The sequence below is a fragment of the Haliotis cracherodii genome, unplaced genomic scaffold (assembly GCF_022045235.1).
Source record: "Haliotis cracherodii isolate W230 unplaced genomic scaffold, xgHalCrac1.p SCAF_5, whole genome shotgun sequence".
Classification (NCBI taxonomy): domain Eukaryota; kingdom Metazoa; phylum Mollusca; class Gastropoda; order Lepetellida; family Haliotidae; genus Haliotis; species Haliotis cracherodii.
Genome location: NW_027266308.1, coordinates 5315027 through 5340031, shown reverse-complemented (window position 1 = coordinate 5340031; position 25005 = coordinate 5315027). Strand labels below are relative to the sequence as shown.

Here is a 25005-nt window from a genome sequence, read left to right as displayed (position 1 = left end):
TGCACAAAACGATCTTAGCGCTAAGATTTTTGTAAGCCTATGCTAAAGTATGGGAGTTACGATTATCTTAGCGCTGAGATCGCTTTGTGCAAGTGGGTCCGGATAACGTGACAAAGGATGATGTCGAGACGTAACACACGGTCATTCTATCATTATGGGTAATGCATAAGAATAAACATTGTATTTAGCGAGCCTTGGCTAAATACATAGTGTTTATTCCTAATACATGAAATTTACCATCACCAAAACACACAAGCGACATAACCTCTTTATCATAAAATGTCATTCTTTAATTCTGTGTTTAAAAATCGCTTTCCCTCTCACAAACATTACCGAAACATTGCGAGTTTTCCTGGAATGCGCGCATTAATATTTATTACGTAACAGGCTAAGTGATGTGTCAGTCGGACAGTGACAGTAGCCAATATCGTTCCAACTGAAATCAGTTTCTTATACAGTGCCGAAGCAACATATACGCAAAAAAACGATTGTTTTTTATTGCCTTTCGAGGAAATCCATCGGTCTGTCCGCTAGAGTAACTGTCCTTTGTCAAAGGGAAGCTACTCTAACCGTAGTCTATGAGACGTCACGGCCACGGTCAGACGTTGTTGACAGTCGGTCTGTCCTGTCATCACGTTAAGAAGTGTAGTCAGATGTGCATACAGCGACAAAACGAAACAAGGTAAGAATTTAAACATATTTCGGCAAAATCCAACTATTTTAATTTGTGGAGAACGTTTCAAGCACAGATATGGCTACGGATCCCGCTTGGCTAGCTCTGGTGCCCTCGCAAAATTGTTTCGAAATTTATATCTCCAAAGTTGCCAAAACTTATAAAATGCCACAGCTACGTCAGAGTTAGACACTGATTTTCAGTATGTTAGACTGTTCATTTGATAATGATAACAATTATCCCTGTAGTTTATCCAGATTCCCGATGGTTAATTCTGATTTGATCGCCAAATGACGAGGGCGACGCCATGTTTGTTTATAAACAGTGAACGTAGTCCCTACTTGACCTTTGAAATTTGCATCTCTATCCGCATATAACCCTAACTGATATCGTTTTTATCCGTTGGCTTTATCCTGCCGAGAAACCTAGGGTGCGTTGCAAAGCGCCAATCGCTTGCAAGCGATGTACAGCGATTCGCCTAACAACAGTGCGCTAACTTTACGCCGCTTGCAAGCGAAACAATCGCTGGCTGAGGTCGCTTCGTTGTCAAACCAAAATGGCGGCTGACTTTGACAGCGGACGAAGAAATTCTTGACTGGATCAACGAGGAAATGAGCAAAGGCAGCTGACATCCCATCATCCTCAGCCTGCTCCACATTTTCAAAGTAGTCATAAACTTGATCGAGCCTCTTCTTTTACGTTCTTCATTACGTCAAGGCAACCAAGCGGTGGTTGCACCGCCATTTTGGAAGAGTGCACAAGCGCTTCGAACTGTTGCAGACCCCGGGGTGAGCGAGTAAGTTGCTTTCTCTAAGCGATTGGTGGCTTGCTACGCGCCCCTGGTACCGATTATATGATAAAAACTGATATCGTCACTCGGTAAGGATGATATCACTCTGCGGAGACACATGACGTCACTCTGCACTGCCATGACGTCATTACACTTTCACTGATGCCACCTGTCTCATTAGCAGCTGAAAACAGTTTAAAACAGTTTAAAATTAAAATCAGATTTTAGTTCATGCTATCGCTACACAAAGATCTCAGGTCATCCCATTACGGGTCACGTCAGAACGACCAATCAAAGCGTCGCTTACCAGATCATAAAAGTGACAGTCGGAATGTGTTTTCTGAACATGCGACCTCGCACGGGGTATTCCGAACGACAGTAACGGCCCGTACGACTTATTCCGTCAAAATTATCGTCTTTCTCTCGCTTCCGAGGGATAAACATTTGAACGGAGGAGGCGTTGCATATTACGTGGGAAGCACTGCCATACAATCGCAACCATATATAAGACATTCCGGAATTTTCGTTCGTTCAGTTTTCAAAATTTTAATCGAGAACTGTATCAACATATTTTTCAAGCGTAGTCTGTCATGGAAGTCGCCAGGTTGAAACGAGTGCCGTGAAGCTCGAGAAAGCTGCTTTTTAATTGGCTGATGTCGACTTCTTGTTAGTCGTTTCAGTGGTCGGTCAAAGTTCGCGAAAGGCCATAATGGGATGTCCTCAGATCTTGGTTTAGCGGCAGCGAGAACTTAGATCTGATTTTAATGAGACTGCAGTTTGACGTTGATTTGTGTTGAAAAAAGAGTATTCAATGAAAAGGGTATTATGTTCATACAATCTTCTCCTGTATGAGAAATGTGATATATTTAATTGTGTCTGAGATGTATGCAGGGTTCTTGGCAACCAATGGATCCTGGTTAAATTGCCGGTTAAAGTACAGAGATTTGCATTTTTGGGGGGTATAAATGGCAGGTGAAGGCCTAGGGTAGTCGCCGACCATCTTCCAAAATGTACTGTTAGTTTCAGCAAAACAGCGAAACTCTCAGCTGACAGTTTAGACAAAGTTCGCCAAAGGGCACTGAGAACATCAAGGTGACATCTAATTAGTGTAACGAAGATGGTGGTCACTTAAAGGACTGACAGGCACCCGACTGACTCGCCACAATGGGTATTTGACATATGGAATATTGTACCAGGAAGCACTGTTAGAACCACGGTGAAGGCACTAAGTGCATCTGTCAGTCAGCACTGAGCATCAATGGAAGGAACGCTTTGATCTTGCAGAATCGGTCGGCCTTTACATTCCACTTCATATGTGAACGTGTTGTTTATGCATCATTTAAAAAGAAATTGTTGGTGCTATTGGTGTTTCTGTTTATCATTATGTAAGCTGACGTCGTGTGAGTGTATAGCCACGATTTGCCTATCTTATAAGCTTACCTACCTGGCAAAAGAATTAACACACCCATGTTTGATAGTGGCTAACAATGAAACTAAAATGGTGATGTAAATCTTGTGTTTCGACAATTGTTTTCAGTAGAGATACGTTTTGATAACGTCCGATATTGTTTTTTAACTTTCTTATGTTCCGCAGTGTATATTTGCATAACGAATATGAGCGTGTCCATCCCATTTCTTTGTTTAACTATCAAAATATGAGAACATGTTTTTTTGTTTTTTTGTTTTTTGGTTTAACGGTATTTTGAGCAATAGTCCACGTATATTATAGGGGCCTGTATATAACCGATCAGACTAATCAAACCGGTGATTGATATTCCGACGGGATATGATGACATGCAATCAACAAGCCGACGTGTGTGACCATCCGATCCATTTTGACGCCTCTTACGGGAAGCACAGGTTGCTGAGGGCAGCACGGGTTGCTGGAGGCATGTTCCAGCTCGAAATACCAACCACATTCTAGTTCATAATCAAATTCATACTAATAAACTATTTAACAACGACATTTGAGTTAAGCTCCCTATCTTCATGGACGTGACGATTGCACTTCTATTGTATGTTATATTAACTAAAGTGTAATGTATTAATAAAATATTAGTTTTCAAAATGAACAGTTTGATCAATTAGGCGAAAACGAATTAACCTATAGCAAAATGTATTTGCAGTGAAATACTAACTTGTACAGTGTATCATGACATGATTTATTTAAAGGAACATTGATATTTAATTGAAACCAGTAACAGTTAATTTCAAAATTAAAATTGTGGATGTAAAAGAACAGATTCAAATTACTTAACTGTTGACATATATATTCATCGACATTTTCTCTAGATAACAGGTATGTAGATTTATACGATGCTATATGATATAAGGCACATTAGGAGGATATAGTAGTGATATATGGAACCTGCCGTGGTGTAATATGACGGTTAGAAAAGAGCGACATAATTATAATTCTAAGAAATCTCTACTAGCAGAGTTCTTTGTACGATACTATATCATAAGCATACCTGTGTCTGAATCATTTTATGTTCTAATAGTGACTTGTTTCAGATGGTTTAGGAGCCACGGTTTACCTTAAACGACCCACTGATGTGGCTGCTATAGCTTCAGAGAACGAATTGCCAATCGATTGAGAGTGGCCTCAGTCACCGTGATTCGCGCATAATAACATTTGAATTTCGACTCATCGATTCATGTCCGTCTGTTGGCGTTTTCATGTCAAATTGCAGTTGGTCATGGTGTGATATTAAAATGCCATGGACTTCAAGAGACGCCCAAGTTTTGAGCACATGATCTATAAAGTACATCGCAACGGCGGACACTCGCGCCATTGTGATAGAAAATCGTGTTTGGGGTGTCGACAGAACCCAGTACGTATGCTGTATTTTGAGCGTTGGATACGCCGTATATAAATTTACATCAAAGTTGTTCATACTCGTAACTGGGGCGTATCATACGCCCTATGTTAATTGAAATTAGTATCGTGGATACTCGTACATTGGGTATAAGATACACCCTGTATCAATTTCTTGAGTATTGTGGATATTCGTACCAGGCGCCAAGGTCAGGCCAAGTGTCAAATCACATCGGTTAGCTAGGGCTGTAGGGGAGTATTCGAGTCTTCAGATAAGACATCATCATTTAGTGATCGGACCTGGGGTCAAAGACTCACCAAGATTAGATAACATCACGCTACTAGATACTTGTAATTCGGGTGGGGGAGTCATCCGGACAAGATTACATCAAATCACAAGATATACCCGCTTTGTGTTCGATTTAGAGTTGATGGTTCCGATGGTGGGTTTATAAACTGCATAACAGAGCGCGATACCTGTGGTTTTATCTTAAATCTCCTTAAAATTTTGAAACAAAAAATAAACATGTGACACGATAGGATTGTATGACTTTTCATTTCGTGTTTTGAATTATTTTTTTATAGGTTTAATGTTTCCATTTTCTTCCAGTTTGGATCGACCTTTATAAAAAAACTGATTACTTTTTTCATTTCTTGCTATTCATATTGCGATATCTTTATTTTGGATTGATGTCAATTAAAGAAGTAGCTGAACTGATAATACTCGTTACGATGGCTTATATACACGTTGTATGTGGACATTATAGTGTAGAAGTTGGATCAGCCTGTCCTGCCTTTAGGAGATTTCATTATTGGTCTGGAGTTTTATTTCAGATGTTGCAAACATTCTCACTATGATCTTTTAATTCAATTTTGACAACCCCATTTTAATTGAAATTCACGATTACACGATTTTTGCAAACCACATTTATCATGTGATTTTTATCATCGTTTCTTTCACAAGAACATCAAACGTTTAAAGATATTGTGTTGACAGAGGAAACGTTTGAGTATACGAAACAAGTATTAACATTGAAACCATAAACATTACGTTTTGAAGAAGATACACCCACAAGTCTCCTTCCAAACAGACATATGAAATCATATTACAGCCACTGATGGCATGCAAATGCCTGATAAAACCTCTGTTTTATTACATTGGTGTTTTATTGAAAGAACACGTGTCGGTGTCACCACCAGCGTTTTAACTGGCGTCAAAGAAGAGCAGTAAGAGATAGTTTGCACAGATTAAGCTCTAAATATGTTCTGTCACAACGTTTCCGGGGAATATTTATGGGTCTGGTTATCAGCAATGGACTAGTGAGAGCAATTGTTAATGAACTTTACATCCCATTATTATCAATCACGAGCAGTTCTTTCATCGCCGACTATTGATTTCTAATGCGGAATGTGCAAGAGTTAAACCTATTACAAGGATGGGAATGGAAGCATTGTCAAAACAGGACTTTGGAACATCCTGGAATGCCGGGCGGCTATATCCTTCAGCTATATATCAAATAAGCTTTACAGAAAATGAAAACTCTTTCTGAATGTTTTAGAACCCTGTTAGTTAGAATGGTTCATTTAGTGGAGTATAAAAGAAAGGCGTTATCGACCCAAGACCTATGCCATATACAAACGTGTCATTTGAACTGACAATGGTGCCGTGATGTAACGTTGCTTCCATACCGCTGACTCCCTATAGTTTAATGTTTATTAAAGCCAATATCTGATATGGAGCTAATTTAGTACGCAGCCTGAACGGCTTGGCGCGTCTTAACATTCCTGAGGGAAAAATGAAAGATTTACCATTGATAGATAAATGTACTATTCTAGAATTCCCTAATTTCTCTCCAGATTACATCAGATGATAAATCACATAAGTAAGCATTTGCTGAAAAGGGGATTAAATATTCAATGCACACATATAACATAGGCATGCACTTAATGTAATTGTATCCACATGGTTTTAAATGATACATGCATACGCATTAAATGAACAACCAACAGCTTTGCCAGTATCGCTACCACAACCAAAACTACTATATAACCTTCAGTAATATCTGGTACGGCCTACTACAGTTGCAGTCAATACTACCATAACTTTAACTTCCATATTTCTATTAATGAATACATCCAGTGCTGCCTCCAAGAACCTTATCCAATACTACTGCCACCTCCTCTGGCCATACTTCTACCAAGAAGCACCGCAACAAACTATGATCCATCGATACTTACTTACCGTGGTCAAAGTCCTCTTCCAATTATAAGGGGAACAAACCCCATAACTGATGCAATCATTGTTGCTCGTGGAGAAATTATTTGAATATTCCAATTACTTCTGGGGTCGATGTTAGATTAACGCGGACGGTGTGTATAATCGAAATGACGTGTGTAATTTTGAACATATTTATTCATCCAGTGATTCATCGGAAGGACATGGGAGCAAACGTAATGAAAATAAAAGAACCGCATGACCCTCTTCACGACAATTGAATTTGGCAAATGTCGAAATACCCAAACTAACTGAACCTGAAAACGAAAACAGACAGGTCGTCGTACATGATTTTTTTTCTTCACCTCAATCACACAAAGAACAAGTAAAGCTCCTTTGTAACATATTCGGCCTTAAAAAATATTGGGAGCATGGGCGGCTGAGCGCTGAAGGCACTGCTATTTGCTGAGCAAACATCCTTTAGTCGTGAGTGATCGTGAGTTCGAATTCCAGATTAGTCCCAATAATGAACTGGTTTGTCAGCACCATCCCGGTCTTATACCACGTGACACTTTTTCTCACATATTTTATACACACTGTGATATAACTGTACTGCTCTGTGCAACGTTCACCCCAACGAACTCATTAGTACCCTATATTGATATGTTTCTTCTGACATTAAGAACCTTTGGTTTTTCGTTCAATGGTGAACATCTTGTTCTACATTTTCAAAGATTTGCTTCACAAAATGTAAAATGTTAGATAATTATGCAAACACATTCATCAGCATAAAACCGCATTGTTTAGTTCTTAATCATATATAATATTATTTACCACTAAGTTAACATTCAGTATGTTCACTTTAAAACTCATACGTAGTTAGTTGACGGTTTAATTAGATTTCAAGTACTTTCTTAGCAATAACCTTTGCGTTGTGTGAAGGTAATTCCATACATTTACGTAAATTTGATATTTCAAGAAGACTTGACGTAAATGATTTTGAGAAGTAGACTGAAGATCCCCCCAATATACACAAGTCAGGGAACTGGACATAATCAATACTGGAAGTAAATAGCGCTTAGTTGTTTTAAATACCCATGGAGACGTCACAGAGTAATAACATTTTACCACTAGTTCAGTCAAGAAAAATGAGTAAAAATCCCTACGCCTGCAACCGTTTCAGTTTTGATGTCCCTCGGTATGTAACGACCGTAAATTATGTGGTTCAATATCTCAGGATCGTGACAGACTAACTCCCCATTACACAACTCGTGAAATTAAAATGTCATTTCTGTAATACTTGGGTAAAAACTATTTAAGTGTTCGACGTCTTTAAACGGACAATCAATCAGCCACGTTAAGCTGCATAGTGTATTAAGGTTGAAAGATGATGATTGAAATGTGTGTTGCTTGTCCTTTCAGATACACTGTCATTCGAGCCTGCCTTCGACATGCCCGTAGTGAATGTGACTATAAACGAGGGGGAAACCGCCATATTGCCTTGCTCAGTCAGCTACCTCGGAGACTACGAGGTAAGGGAGCATCGTCTGGCACCAGCCTCTGCAGCTTACTCTGGGGACAGAGCTTTTTAAAAAATTTTTTTATTAAGGTGTTTATTCACTTACTGCCAAACGTTTTATCTTCCGTTTTAATGGTAAATAGGGCGTGGGCGCTGAGTGGTCTAAGCTGACGCAACACATTGTGCAGAGTTGTCGCCCTTAGACGCGCTAGGAGTTTTACACCTTGGTTTGATTCCGAGATTTTCCCCGATTATGATCAATAATACTCTGTCAGCTCAATACCCGTATGGCTTCCCAAAAGTGGTAAACATCCGCAACCAACGTAGCTTTGGGTGTTCTTCTCCCATGAAGTGAGTATGCCGGTATATATTTGAAACAATGTTCATTGCAACACATGCATTCACTATTGGGCAGGTGCGGTGGAAAAGCTTTGTGTTTAAAATGTTTGCTGGTCAAGTTGAAGGCCCCAGTTTGATTACCTTTTTAGTATTAAAAGCCCAATTTTTTTCCAAAAAACCCTAAAATATGTTGGTAAAAAACCCATAACCTGTTCAGTATCACCTGTCAACGAATTCCTATCGTTGGCAATAACTTGAAATCTTGATATCAGTCAGTACTTATACCCATCTTAATAACCAAAACGGGGCGGTCGGGTAGCCTAGTGGTTAAAGCGTTCGCTCGTCACGCCGAAGACCCTGGTTCGATTCCCGACATGGGTACAATGTGTGAAGCCCATTTCTGGTGTCCCCCACCTTGATATTGCTGGAATATTGCTAAAAGCGGCGTAAAACTATACTCACTCACTCACTCACTCACTCACTCACTCACTTATAACCAAAACAGATCGTTTGCAATACCAAGAGTCACCTTAATAACCAACATAGATCGTTTCCAAAACTTTAATTCATCGTAATAATCAACGCAGATCGTTTTAAATACCCTAATTCATCTTAATAGCCAAAAGAGATCGTTTTCAATACAAAGATAGATCTTAATAACAAAGTTTTTAGAAGCACGATGCACCATGGCGTTGCTGTTGTCAAGGTAAGGTTATGTTGCTTTTTGGACAAATGACCAACATATACTCTTCAAAAAAAGAAACTTTGTTATTTTTTCCTGTGTCCAATTAAATGTACATACTTCATTTAGCATGGTGATAATCACATGTTCTGTAGACATAATGGCAATACTGATTGTCCTGTCACAAGACACGTACGTTCCGATCAGTACTAGGTGTTACCACCGTGTGTTTTTATCACTGCTCTACACGACCTTGACTTGACTCGGACTGAATAAGTGAACGGATGATTCTGTACTGTAGACTTCTCCTCCATTCTTCCTCCAACGCGTTGTGCACTTGTGAGAGTGTCTGTGGCACATGTTCACAGCAAAACAAAAAAAATGCAGCTTCCGGTATCCGGATACCTGCCGGATACCTCCGGACACTTACCCAAAACGCGTCCAGGTATCCGGTGGCAGATACCTTGCCGGATACCAGATCCGTGGTATCCGGCATGGACACCTCACCGGAAAGTATGCAACCTGAAATCCGGGTATCCGGCACCGGATACCTCACCGGATACCTCATTCTGGGTGTCCAAGGATCCGGCACCGGGTACCTCATTCTGAGTTTCCAAAAATATATATATATATATGTGTAGGCATTTGAAACACCAAGAGGGGGCACGGGTGGCCCAGTCGTCTAAGGCGCCGCGATTCGCTGTGCAGAGTTGCGTCTCGTGGACAGGCCAGAAACCTATGATTGTGGGTTCGAATCCCGGTTCGCCCCGATTATGTTTCTAGGTTTGTCAGGACCATACCCGTGGTCGTGGGTTTCACCGAAGTGGTAAACGTCTAAGACCTGCATCACTTCGACCTTTCCTCCCACATTAAGCTGACACGCCGCGATATAACTGGAATACTGTTAAAAGCGACGTTGAACCCAACTCACTCACTCACTAAAAACACCAAGATGTCTGCTAAAGTTGTTCTGCCACTACGCAAAGCTAAATGGTCAACGTTCTCCTGTGATTACATTAAAAAAATTGTTGACAACGGTATCTACAATTTCAGATGTTTTGAATTTGTGAACAAGAAACGCCAATAACAATAACATTTTGAAGGTCTCACACTGAACATGTCGTTTCACACATCCAGTCATTTTGCTAATCCAATTTATGTCAGCTGGTGTCACATTCATTGGTGTAGTGCGTCGTTTTTGCTGAGTTGATGACTGGCAGGTGTTGTTTGCCAGGACTTGGGTCATCTTTATTGATGTTGGATATCGTGTTGAGTGGTACGTGTTTTGTGCTGTTGACATTACAGCATTCAGTAACAAACAGTGCGCGCGTGAGTGAATGAGCGAGTGCTTGAGAGTGCGTACATGCGTGCGTGCGTGCGTGCGTGCGTGCGTGAGTGAGTGAGTGAGTGAGTGAGTGAGTGAGAGTGCGTGCGTGCGTGGGTGCGTGCGTGCTTGAGTGAGTGACCGAGTGCGTGCGTGCGAGTGCGTGCGTGCGTGCGTGCGTGCGTGCGTGCGTGCGTGCGTGCGTGCGTGCGTGCGTGCGTGAGTGAGTGAGTGAGTGAGTGAGTGAGTGAGTGAGCGCCTGCCTGAGTGAGTGAGTGAGCGAGCGAGTGCATGAGAGTGCGTGCGTGCGTGCGTGCGTGAGTGAGTGAGTGAGCGCCTGCCTGAGTGAGTGAGTGAGTGAGCGAGTGCGTGCGTGCGTGTGTGCGTGCGTGAGTGAGTGAGTGAGTGAGTGAGTGGGTTTTACGCCCTTTTGAACACTTGCCCGGATATATATCACAGCGTTTCAGCTTGATATGGGGGAAAAAGCCCGACGTGACGCAGGTTTCAGGCGTTTATCACTTTGGTTGGATCCACGAGCACGAGCACGGGGTTCGAGCCAACGATCATTGGTTTCTGACATGCCCAACGAAAGCAGTTCTGCAAAGGGAATTGTGTCGAGTCGGACGACGAGCCGGGCCATCCGTGCTCCTAAACGTACATGTAAGGCAAGATATGAATTGTTCATTTATAAGCAGAATCAGTGATGGGGGTAAGTGTTTAACATCGTACTCAAGATTGTTTGATTTATACAGTGAAGTGCTGTTTGTACTAGTCCGGACTAATGCCGGTTTTATAGTGTTAGCCAACTGTGATACCATGCCACAGTAGAAAAACTAACTAACTAACCAACTGAGTCTAACTGACTGACTGACTCACTGACTAACTAACTGACTAACTGAGTCTCACTAACTAACTGAGTCTAACTAACATAGTCTTACTAACTTACTTACTAACTGACTAAATCTAACTAACTAACTGCGTCTAACTAAGTGAGTCTAACTAACTAACTGAGTCTAACTAACTAAATAACTAACTAAGTGAGTCTTACAAACTAACTAAGTCTAACTAACTTACTAACTGTGTCTAACTAACTGAGTCTAACTAACTAACTAACTAACTAACTAACTAACTAACTAACTAACTAACTAACTGAGTCTAACTAATTAACTAACTGAGTCTAACTCACTAACTGAGTCTAACTAAGTAACTAACTGAATCTAACTGACTAACTGAGTCTAACTAACTAACTGAGTCTAACTAATTAACTAACTGAGTCTAACTAACTAACTAACTAACTGAGTCTAACTAATTAACTAACTGAGTCTAACTAACTAACTAACTGAGTCTCACTAACTAGCTGAGTCTAACTAACATAGTCTTACTAACTAACTGACTAAATCTAACTAACTAACTGCATCTAACTAAGTGAGTCTAACTAACTAACCGAGTCTAACTAACTAAATAACTAACTAACTGAGGCTTACAAACTACCTAAGTCTAACTAACTTACTAACTGTGTCTAACTAACTGAGTCTAACTAACTAACTAACTAACTAACTAACTAACTAACTAACTAACTAACTGAGTCTAACTAATTAACTAACTGAGTCTAACTAACTAACTGAGTCTAACTAACTAACTAACTAACTAACTAACTAACTAACTAACTAAATGAGTCTAACTGACTAACTGAGTCTAACTAACTAACTGAGTCTAACTAATTAACTAACTGAGTCTAACTAACTGAGTCTAACTAACTAACTAACTAACTAACTAACTAACTAACTAACTAACTAACTAACTGAGTCTAACTAATTAACTAACTGAGTCTAACTAACTAACTGAGTCTAACTAACTAACTAACTAACTAACTAACTAACTAACTGAGTCTAACTGACTAACTGAGTCTAACTAACTAACTGAGTCTAACTAATTAACTAACTGAGTCTAACTAACTGAGTCTAACTAACTAACTAACTAACTAACTAACTAACTAACTAACTAACTGAGTCTAACTAATTAACTAACTGAGTCTAACTAACTAACTGAGTCTAACTAATTAACTAACTGAGTCTAACTAACTAACTGAGTCTAACTAACTAACTAACTAACTAACTAACTAACTAACTAACTGAGTCTAACTGACTAACTGAGTCTAACTAACTAACTGAGTCTAACTAATTAACTAACTGAGTCTAACTAACTGAGTCTAACTAACTAACTAACTGAGTCTAACTAAGTAACTTAGTCTAACTAACTAACTGAGTCTAACTAACCAACTGAGTCCAACTAACAAACTGAGTCTAACTAACTAAGTAACTGAGCCTAACTAACTAACTGAGACTAACTAACTAACAAAATGACTCTAACTAAAAAACTGAGTCTAACTAAATAAGTAACTATGTCTGCCCATACGCAGTAAACAAGGCACTTAATCTCTTCAAGGAGAGTCATATGGCATTAACACCTTCCCGTCATAGCTACCATATAAACAAAGCTCTATTTGCAAGGTGACATCGTCGCCATGTTTACGTGCTTCACATAGAGAACTCTTGTAAGTGGAGTTATGTTTCAGGTTGTCTGGACTGATCAATGGTCAACGCTGCTGACATACGAGGACAGGCGTATCATTGATGACAGGAGATTAAGCATTGAGCGACCCTTTACAAAGGACTGGAATCTCCACATACGGAACACCAAGAGGAATGACCAAGGAACGTATAACTGCCAAGTGAATACTACCCCAGTCAAAATAAAAACGGTCATGCTTACAGTTGATGGTAAGCAAGATTTGTTATGGCTTTTAAAGTCTGTTTGTTGGTTAACAGAGTAGACTAACATCTAGTCTCTGAAATGAACACATCTTACATAAAAAAACAGTTGTTCAGTTATCTTAATAAAAATATAATAAAAAGGAGCTCAGTGACTCTCTTCATTTTCAGATACTGCAGTGATCTAGACTTGCCAAACATTATAGACTTGCATGGGCTGTATTTGATATATGTTTGTATCAGGGTCTGTAAGACAGACTAGTTAACAGAGATTTGAAACGTGGATGATAACTCAAATTACACCCTCAATTAACAATAGTAACACAGTGAGTGAGTGAGTGAGTATAGTTTTACGCCGCTTTTAGCAATATTCCAGCAATATCACGGCGGGGGACACTAGAAATGGGCTTCACACATTGTACCCATGTCGGGAATCGAACCCGGGTCTTCAGCGTGACGAGCGAACGCTTTAACCACTAGGTAGTAACACAGTGATTGAAGTGGATATATTCTGTACATGTACAGTGCACACTTTTGTTATTTATCGAGTAACATGATGTCACATGGCCTGATAAAAGATGTCTGAGGTCGAAATGCGTGTAACGAACGATGGATATAACGAACTAAATTTAGTGGTCCCTTTGAGTTCGTTATAACCGTAGAGCAGTTAATTGTATTTACATTCTTTGTGGCCTTCATCCGGTGAACTAATGACCTTTACTCCAAAGTGTATTCTGATATATAATCGTGTGATTTATCTAGAAACTCATAACCAAATACCAATATGTGTGCTCTTTTCACACTCGTTTGCTAAAAGTCTGGTTATTTTTAATTTCCTGAATTGAATTTTACAAAATTTTCGAACCAAATACTGATAAATAAGACTGGACGGGGGCCAAGTTTCAATCCTATCCAATTTGATAATGTTGGTTTGATATCATCCCTTAAGAGCGTGTCTAATATATTTGTAAAGAAACATTATTTTTTTTACCTTACCTTTAGATAATTGAACGTGTATGCATACAGCTCAGTTAATGTTACTGAATAAATAACCATTTGATCTTTGAAGTAGCCATGAAGATTTTCCGAAGTGGTATAACTTGATATTTGATAACAACCATGTTGACAGCAATAAGAAAATGCCGAATATAATATATAACTTTACATAGCTCACGAAAACCCCAAACAACAATGATTTATTTGTTTTTTTAGATTTGACAAGAAAGCTAATCACCGCTTTATACTCCAACCACTCAATACAAACTGTTTTTCGGGCGTGTTATCCCATACAAGGATTACATGTTCAGGGAAACAAAGCGAGCAATCTTTACATTTTCGCCTTTAGAAGCTAATGCTGATACAGGATCGATAATCCAACCTACACAGCAGAGCATCTGCCGGGGATGGAAGGAAATTAAGATGCTGCATTCGATTGCCCGTTCAATACTTTCATGAAAGAATATGAAACAGATGCGCCCCGATAATTAAATACACATCGGAGGTATTTACATAGTAGATTTAATCCAAGTTGATCCCTCCTGAGTCGTATAAATGGCTGTAACGACAAGTGATAGGCCTTAATGTCCCCTATTACGACAATTGCCTCGTGGGCCGCAAGGCAGACACTACTCGAACAGAGAACGTGGGGTTTCATCAGCGTAAACTGGCTATAAACCTACGGCTCAATACATATATATACTAACACCTTGCAGTGCACGGTACTGCATGTAACTGATGCCTAGAAGAAATGTAATTTGTAATCAGACATGACGTCATGTTCATCGATCGAGATGGTGATATGAACTAAGGGTCTACTGACTCAATGAGGATGAAGATTTCAGAGAAGTTAGAGGACTAATATGTGATTAACTACGTGTCACATTCATGTCCTCAGAGCAGCATCTATACGCCATGCGTCATGCGCAATACGCAATACAGAATGATGAGGCTTACATAAATGAAGATGGAGTCTATCTTTTAAAAGTTATAGCAGCTAATCTCAAATATGATGACACAAATATGTATAGTATGTTCATACTCGGTTTGAAACAATTAAAAGGCCCTGTGAAAAAGGCATCTTTGTACTTATTCCATGAAGGGACGGGCACTGTTTGTAAGGACAAATCAAGTTCTTTTCGAACACCTGGTGTCACAACTGATACGTACTTGTGCCTTGTTTGACGCTTTTCACCTCTTGCCTCATATATAATTTAGATACGAAAAGAAAGCTCTCTTTGGTGTCGGACGTCATAAATAATATGCTGTGGACCAACCATTTGATATTGTGTGGGACTGCTTTTTTGTATGGATGCTTGATATTTCCTCACACACAGCTGCAAAACCATATATATATATATTTAATTACAACTGTGAACCTAAACATCTTGCAAAAATGTATTTTTGGAGGCAGAGAATTTTTTTTAAGTAACTTGAAGCATAGTTATTTTCAGGGATTTTCAATAATGTTCCACTTCACACTGGGGCAAAAAGGCCTCTTGTAATGTAAACAGACCGCCAGTTAATTCGCCGTGCTTCTTGAACGCCAACTAATTATCGACATATGCATCCATGTATTGCACGAAATGACCATGACGCGTAGAGAGTGAGTGAGTGAGTGAGTGAGTGAGTGAGTGAGTATGGTTTTACCCCGCTTTTAGCAATATTCCAGCAATATCAGGGCGGGGGACACCAGAAATGGGCTTCATACTTTGTACCCATGTCGGGAATCGAACCCGGGTCTTCGGCGTGACGAGCGAACGCTTTAACCACTAGGCAACCCGACCGCCCCGACGCGTTGAGAGACTCATTGAGCTTTGACTAATAGACATGAATTAACCTAACTGATTGAACAAATGTTTTACAATGGACAAGGGCATGAATATATTTAACCCCTTGCCGTACATGACATGATACCAAACATCTGTTCCAACTCGTTTCGTTCATGTTGTTTGACATGCCAACAGTGCCCGCAAAGATCCTGCAAGAGTATTCCTCTGAGGACATGACGGTAAAAGAAGGGGAGACTGTCACGCTACAATGCAACGTCAGCGGAATCCCAATGCCAAATGTAACGTGGACAAGATATACAATACATCGTGATGATGCACAGAAAAAGACCGATCTCTGTCCGGGAACCTACAGTAAGTTTACACAGCAAAATACGTTTCTTTAGCAATACTCCAGCTTTTTTCCAGTCTGTTAATAATTAAGTTTGGATCAGGCAAACCAGTGACTGAAAACATGAGCAATGGACATACAATCAGCCAGGTCCGTGAGCGTTAACACCAGATCCATTTTAGTCGAGGCTTACGAAAAGCAAAAAACAACAACATTTTACTCAGTGAGTCTCTTTAAATTCAAAACAACTTGTTTATAAATATATTCACAACTTTGAGTTTTCACAGGCGTTTGGATTAGGAATATATTGATCTAGGAATTGCTTGACTGGGTGTCATCGGTGGTGCACGATACGCTCCCCCATACGCGGACAACCAGTATCATCATTATTTGATTCTATGTGTCATGCATCGTTTATGGTTCAGTTGAGGTCTCTTCCCCCAATCGATGATATCTGAAGGAACTTTCATAGACTTGCATGTCATATTCCTGACTAATTTCTTAAAATATTGTCACAAATCTCAAAACGTTCATTGATTTTCAAGCAGTTGAATCTTGAAATGTAATTGGGGATCTACGGAGACAAATGAAATTCAAAGATGGCATGCACATTGTGGTTCGCTGGTGTCATTTTCAATGAAATATGCATCATTGTAAATTGGAGAGTTCCGTTCCACTTATACATATTTTTCTTTTCAGACATTGGAGAACACCGCGAAATTTTGATGATACAGAATGCTAGTCGAGAGTGTTGGGGGATTTACAAATGTACAGCTTTCAATGGCGTCCCACCGGCGGACAACAGAGAGATTGGCGTCATTGTTGAATGTGAATATGAAACAAATCCTTTTGCAAAGTCAGATTTTAAACCTAACAAGAATACCCATTTCTTCACAATCCATCGAATCTTGAATGTCAGATATACCTGCATGTTAAAACATTCAATTTTGTCTTTATAGTTATGTGGCTGTATTGGTATAATGTTATATTATATAATGCAAAATTCCAATTGTAAACGTTATATACGACTGGATGAGTTTAACTTTCCAATAGTATTTCCCCCATTATATCGACATATCTGTGACATGATACCTCAGAAAGTTCCCTACTTTGTTGCTGCGTTTCTTCAGGTGAACTCTTCACTTGCCTCTGCGTGTGTTTGTGGCAGGAACCACCGGGAGGACAGGATAGGCTCATCACTAATTGATAGTCATTTATAAGTCATGACAGTCATGATAGTCATTTATGCTGACGATCAATCGAGGATTCTTCTTGGAGCAGATATTTCTTATGGTTATGGACATTTGTATTCATTCCGCTTTGTATACATTACTAATAATACTAGTGCAATGATCTTGAATGGGACGTTAAACCCAATGCACCTAACCTCACCTACTAATATAACTAAGTAAGCAATTTGGCCGTTTGAGTATAATGTAATATTAGTTTATGAAAATGAAAAAAATCAAATCCATGAAATTCACATAATATAAGCTTTGTAGTAACTATATAATACATTCTTGAATACTATATGATTGAGTAAGGGAATTTATGGATGAAAACTTCTTTTTAATCAGGAACATATCCCCTGATGAAGGAGTAAGTATATATTCCGAAACGTTGTGTTCCCCATAATAAAATAGATGTAATCCATAAATTCTCTTCCTTATGTGAAAAGATGGTACTTGTTGTTGCCCTGTCTGGCCTTCGGCATCAAGGGGCTAAAACAAGGACTGCTCGACTCGGAGTCAGTATACTGTGTCTGAGTGGAGTATTCATGTCGATATATAAGTGTAATAATCTTGGACGCGACGTTAAACCCAATTTCACCTCAATATAATTAAAAAATGTTAAAGGGGTGTGCGAATTTTGTTCAACGCCGCACTGAACAATTTTTAAGTTATATCGTGGGGTATAAGGTTCGTGAGAGAACAAAGCCCGAAGTGATGCAGTCTTGTCATGTGACACTTTGGTAAACCAACTGGCACAGATATGGTTCTGTTAAATCTGTTAAAAGGAATGTCAAAGGGAAAATGTGCTCCACGATCTGATGCTGATTTTCTTTTTCTTTTTCGAAACATTCTAATTAATACCATGTGTTAAACTCAGATATTGCGTCAGTGCAATTAGAATTATCTGCAAAGTTGGTATACCGTTTTTGACGCAATAAGCGCCCGGGGCGCTCTCAAAATTAGATATAGGGGGCTCTTATGAGAATAAAATTTCGTTTAAAAAAAACACTTTTGAAAGATCATAAAATTCGTGGTTTATGCTGACAGTCTGAATTATACAGAAGAAATGTCTGTGCGTATTATACACGACTTACACAATTTCCGGAATTTAATTGCCAATAATTAAGGGTGCATATAACACACGAGTGCGTATTATACACGAATAACTAAGTCTTTTGTACATTGATCTATTGGAAGGTGTATAATTGGGGCTTTTCACTAGCAAATATCGTGGGCGCTTATTGGAGCGGGGTGATAATTACGTCTAATACGGTACATGGGCGGATACCCCCTTTTTTTCGAAAAAAATCTTTATTTCTGTATAAATTACCACCAAAGACAATAAATAGATCTTAATTGTGCACCCCCCCCCCCCCCCCCCCCCCACACACACACACACCTTTTTAAAAAAAGCTGTATCCGCCCATGCGGTACAAAAAAATAAAAAATAAAATCTTGTCCTTCTTTCAGTTCCTCCCGAGGTGGTTCTTCCCAATAACAAGATCGGGCAATACCAAGAGAAAGAAACAATTCTTGAGTGCGTCGTTACCGCCAACCCACATGCTGTGAGTGTGTGGACTCGACACGGGTACAAGATCAACAACAGTGTCAAGTATAGGACCGACATCTACAGGGACGGAGAATACACCATCACTCTCAGCCTGAGGATTCGAACGTTGGAGGCGGATGACTTCGGAATCTACGTATGTGAGGCGTCCAACGTCCAGGGTACCAGTCAACAGCTAATGACACTTTACGGTGAGTGAATAAAATTGCAGCGGGGTCATGTTTCTTAATTTTAATTCCTCCGTTCACGTGATGATATATTTAACAGGGAAAATATTTGAATATTTGAATAAGTGAGTATATTGGGTTTTACCGCTACTGAACTCAGTGTTTGTGTCAGTGTCAGTGGTTGTCACGGCATGCCAGTAGAGTGAGTGAGTTGAGTTTAACGTCGCTTTGAACAGTATTCCAGTTATATCCCATCGTGTCAGCTGGATTTTGGAGGAAGGACAAAGTGGACGCTTACCACCGCGAAACCCACGAGCACAGGTATTGTGCTGATCGTCATAGCCATCATGAACATGATCAGAGCGAACCGGGCCGCCACCGTGGTCTAGTGGTAGAGTGTCCGCCCGGAGAACGGAAGGTCCGGGCTTCGATCCCCGGCCGCGTCATACCAAAAGACGTTAAAAGATGGTACTTGTTGTTACCCTGTCTGGCGCTCGGCATTACGGGGCTAAAACAAGGACTGGTCGGCTCGGAGTCAGTATACTGTGTCTGAGTGGGGTATTCATGTTAAACCCCATGGTATCTCAGTGAGATAGCACTATAAATCGGCATCAGTCCGGACTAGCACAAGCAGCCACACACACACACACACACAGCTTAATGTGGGAGGAAAGCCAGAAGTGATGCAGGTCTTAAACGTTTACCACCTCGGTGAAACCCACGAGTACGGGTATGGTGCTGACAAACATAATCGGGGCGAACCGGGATTCGAACCCACAATCATAGGTTTCTGGCGTGTCCAAGGGACGCAACTCTGCACAGCGATTTTGGGCACCTTAGACGACTGGGCCACCCGTGCTCCCTCGAATCAGTAGAATTGAAATCTGTAATATATATTTACGTTTCTATAAGCTGTGCTCTCCTAATAACATAGCGTCTTACTTTTGGGTAGATTATGAGGGATGGTTCTCGATACATAAGTAACCCTTTTTTCTGGTCATTATTTTTTCATCTTTCACCCTTTTGAGAAAGACCTGAAAGGTTTAAGGTCTTCAGACAAAATGGCGGATACTGTATCATGTCAGACTTCCTGAATGGTCAATCAAATTATATGGTTTGATTTACAGTCGGCGAGGTTAACTGAACAAATACGGTTTACATTTCTGTGGAATTTATTTCTTGTAGATTATGCTGAATATCGCAGTAAGGTTGATGATGAACACAGTACAACTACCACCCTGGCCTCTGTCAAGACAGACTGGATCTCCATACAGACGAGGTATCCTATCACCAGAAACAGGACCGGTTCTATTCTCGTGATGGAGAGCGGTAGACATACTTCAAACAACAATGGTCCCAGGAATGGTGTTGTTTTGGGTATGTTTGTCATACATTTGCAGCATGGCTTAACACCGTACATATTGCTATATACAAAACGCAGTGATTTGAAATTATACATTTTTTATATAAATATCAGCAAATTTCATAGATGGCCATTTTATGTAAAATTTGTTTCAACACAATGAGACAAACGCTACGATTATGTTAATGTTAGTATTTTTATGAAATGCCAAACCCTGAACCGAACATAATTATTGATTGTTGAAATTAGTACCGTCAATGTTATTAATGCTTCACAGAGTACACATTTTCTCTTGTATTTTACAGAGACCGGCAACTTCGTGGGTTCAGGTGGAAACCGATTAACGCAATTCTTCTTTGTGATATGCATTGCTGCGTTTCATGTTTAATGAACCTTGAATGGTTCTGCGGCTCTATCTCCAGAGCCTTACAACATTTCAAACCATGGCATATTTTGGAGAATTTCCAAGAGCTCCCAAGTGTAAAACGAGGCAATTGTAATGAAAAAACTCTGCATCTCAATTCATACAGTTTCACTCCAGCAGCAGCAGCACTTCAAGATAACTTTAGGGTTTGCTGATATTTGTACATATTTTCATCTTTCAGTTAAAACGCATGTTATATGCAAAGCTACTCAGTGTTTGCTTCGTGGTCATCGATGTAATGGCTACATTGATGGAGAAAACATATCGCCCATGCCGACGGCTAAATATGATGCTCAATGTTTTTTTACATTCAAGTGATTTTGTGATATACATTTTATCTTTGTGGTATTCTTCTACGGCCAACAGAATATCAAATAACGGAGGTGAGCTACAGGTGACAATTCACACTCGTAAACATGCGTTGAAAACTTATTATCCTTCAATTATAGAGGTCATCTTATATCAGGCAAGGTTCGGCCTATAGGTGTTGGAAACATAAACTGTTTAGGAATTTAAATATTATGGTATCTATGTTACACTGCTTGAATTAAGGATCAGTCACATGACTGCGACTGCACGATCTGTAGGAAAAAGTAGATTGCTGTAGTGAAACGTTATACAAAGCCTTTCGTTTGTGATTTTGCCATCTTTGAACCAACTCTAATTGATAAAAAAACTTATAACTCTTTTTAGAGATCTGCATTTGATGCTCAAAGTCACAATCTCGTATATATGCTTTCCATAACCATGTAATTAAAGAAATGTGTTTTAGTACCTATATAGTGAATATATGTCTGTCCAGCACACAACGATGTACATACACAATGTAAATACAACTTTGCTTTTCATGTTGTAAGTGCTGGTTCTCTGGATGAGTTGGCTTAACATACACCCCTTACTATATACCCTTAATTTGTATTTGCATGTATTCAGATGGATTGAAGGCATTAGGTATCGTTTCTGATAGATAGGATACTTTGAAGAAGGTACAGACATTTGCTATTTCTTTTACTGCTAGTGCACTCTAGTATGTGGTACAAGTCGCAAGCATTTTTATGCTTTGGCACAATCATTCTCACAAGGACACGGTATTGTTTATCGTTCGTGATTTTACAGTTGGTTCAGCTCCATGCTAAACTGTTTTACGTTCATGGATACCCAGTCCTATGGCATTTGAATTCATGTGGTTAAAGTATTCGACTATATTTTGGCATCATACGAAAGAAACCTATGACATCAAGCAAACAACATACACCTCTTTTGAGCTGTTAAATACAGCGATACAGATAACACCAGAAGTAAATATGTGAACGTTTCAATTCGTGTTTGTTAACTGTACCTTCCTTTGCAATAAATATCTTTTTAAAAAGTTATATATCGTTATCAATCAATCATAAAGAAAATTGCACAGAATTCCTATCAGCGTTTTAATAATTTTCGAGTTGGTAGTTGGGTAGCCAAAGTGTTAATGTGATCACTCGTTATTCACAAGTCCGGGGTTCGATTCCAAAATGGGTAAACTCTTTGAAGACAACCCCCGGTTTGCTTCGTTGAGATATTGCTGCCACATTATTATTCTGAAAGCGACGTGAAGCCCCTCAGAAATATCAGTGAGATTGGCGCTGACATGTTTTGCTGCCTCATGTCAGAGAACATGTGCCTATGATTGACTTGCAGTAAAAAGGACGTTTAGAAGTCTGACGTGTCCTAATTTAAAGGCACAAGCCACAACAAAATGCAGTTGATGCTAAACATGAATCTCACGACCATGTTGGCCACCTTTCAGCATTAATCGTTTGAATTATCTATTTAACTATATTTAATATTTGTTGATCTGTTGTGTCCGAATACAGTTGTTTATTACTCGAGTGTTTGTCGTTTGTTGAAGTCTTGCCAAATGTGAAACAGTCTTACATATTCAAGACACCACTTGACACTTAAGTGGATAAAATGCGAACAAGACAAATTAGTAACCTTCTACCCTATTCAGCTTCTCGACGAAGTCACTTCTACAGAATCAGTACGCTTCAAGTGTCCTCGTCATTCGATTGGCAAAAATTCCTAAACACGAGTCCCCTGTCGATAGCTGTGAGAACTTTTCCATTTGCTCTTTTAGGTCAAATTCAGTAGGAATTTGTCGCCTTGCAGGAATTTCATTGTTGTTATCACCAATCGATCCCGTGCTTATTGGCTGATTATGGAAATGCGTATAGGGAGAGACACGCTTACCAGTTTTCCATAACCTCATATCATGCTTCGGGCCTGTGACCGTCCCTGAGGCGTCATTGACTACACAGAGGCTTGAAGCGGACAAATAGGTACATCATACACTTAAACTTTAATTCCCTGTTTAATCGATAGCTTTAATGTGTCGGTTAATGGAACCATCCTGTACAAGCCCGCGTGTGTCTCTCTGTTGGAGATATTGGCAGTACTCTCAAACGGGCATGGGATATTTATTTATCGTTTATTATTGGTTCCTCTTGGAAAATAAACCCAGACTTTATTTCAAGTCAGATAGGCATTACCGTTTGATATCCCCGTAAATAGTCTCGAGTTTCTTAAGCGCTGAGTAGCAAATGATAGGAAAGTCAATGTAACTGTCGTACACTCGCATGGTCTTATACATATCAACTAAGGGGTGAATAACATAGTACTGAATTGCAGATACAGTCGACTTTTATGTGCATATTGGAGTTAGATGACCCGGCAACGTGTTGGATGGTTGGCACTAGAAATGTTGTCATGATATCAGAGTTAGATGACCAGGCAACGTGTTGGTTGGCACTAGAAATGTTGTTATGATATCAGAGCTAGATGACCAGGCAACGTGTTGGTTGGTTGAAACTAGAAATGTTGTAATGATATCAGGGTTAGATGACCAGGCAGCGTGTTGGTTGGTTTGCACTAGAAATGTTGTCATGATATCAGAGTTAGATGACCAGGCAACGTGTTGGTTGGCACTAGAAATGTTGTCATGATATCAGAGTTAGATGACCAGGCAACGTGTTGGATGGTTGACACTAGAAATGTTGTCATGATATCAGAGTTAGATGACCCGGCAACGTGTTGGTTGGCACTAGAAATGTTGTCATGATATCAGAGTTAGATGACCCAGCAACGTGTTGGTTGGCACTAGAAATGTTGTCTTAAAGACGAAGCTGTATGACCCGGCAACGTGTTGGTTGGTTGGCACTCGTACCTTTGTCTTCAAATCGGAGTTAGATGACCCGGCAACGTGTTGGATGGTTGACACTAGAAATGTTGTCATGATATCAGAGTTAGATGACCAGGCAACGTGTTGGATAGTTGGCACTAGAAATGTTGTCATGATATCAGAGTTAGATGACCAGGCAACGTGTTGGATGGTTGTCACTAGAAATGTTGTCATGATATCAGAGTTAGATGACCCGGCAACGTGTTGGTTGGCACTATAAATGTTGTCATGATATCAGAGTTAGATGACCAGGCAACGTGTTGGATGGTTGACACTAGAAATGTTGTCATGATATCAGAGTTAGATGACCAGGCAACGTGTTGGATGGTTGACACTAGAAATGTTGTCATGATATCAGAGTTAGATGACCCGGCAACGTGTTGGTTGGCACTAGAAATGTTGTCATGATATCAGAGTTAGATGACCCAGCAACGTGTTGGTTGGCACTAGAAATGTTGTCTTAAAGACTAAGCTGTATGACCCGGCAACGTGTTGGTTGGTTGGCACTCGTACCTTTGTCTTCAAATCGGAGTTAGATGACCGGGTAACCTGTTGGTTGGTTGGCACTGGTACTGTTGTCTTGAGATCAGAACTATATGATCCAGCAACGTGTTGGTTAGTTGGCACTGGTACTGTTGTCTCGAGATCAGAGTTATATGACCCAGCAACGTGTTGGATAGTTGGCACTCGTACTGTTGTCTTGACATCGGGGTTAGATGACTCAGGAACTATTTGGTTAGTTGGCACTGGTGCTGTTGTCTTTACACCTGAGTTAGATGACCCGGCA

General features: G+C 39.8%; 1 protein-coding gene across 1 annotated transcript in view; it reads left to right on the top strand.

The window, feature by feature from the left end:
• The window catches only part of LOC139442097 (lachesin-like), a 47201-nt gene extending 24361 nt beyond the window's left edge, over window positions 1–22840 (top strand). Inside the window, exons 2-8 of the mRNA XM_071222883.1 lie at window positions 7919–8028; window positions 12936–13140; window positions 16095–16271; window positions 16948–17076; window positions 18951–19238; window positions 20400–20591; window positions 20883–22840. Coding sequence (XP_071078984.1) covers window positions 7919–8028; window positions 12936–13140; window positions 16095–16271; window positions 16948–17076; window positions 18951–19238; window positions 20400–20591; window positions 20883–20965 — 1184 coding nt within the window. The 3' untranslated portion in view covers window positions 20966–22840. The remainder of the gene's footprint in view (window positions 1–7918; window positions 8029–12935; window positions 13141–16094; window positions 16272–16947; window positions 17077–18950; window positions 19239–20399; window positions 20592–20882) is intronic.
• The last annotated feature ends 2165 nt before the right edge of the window (window positions 22841–25005 follow it).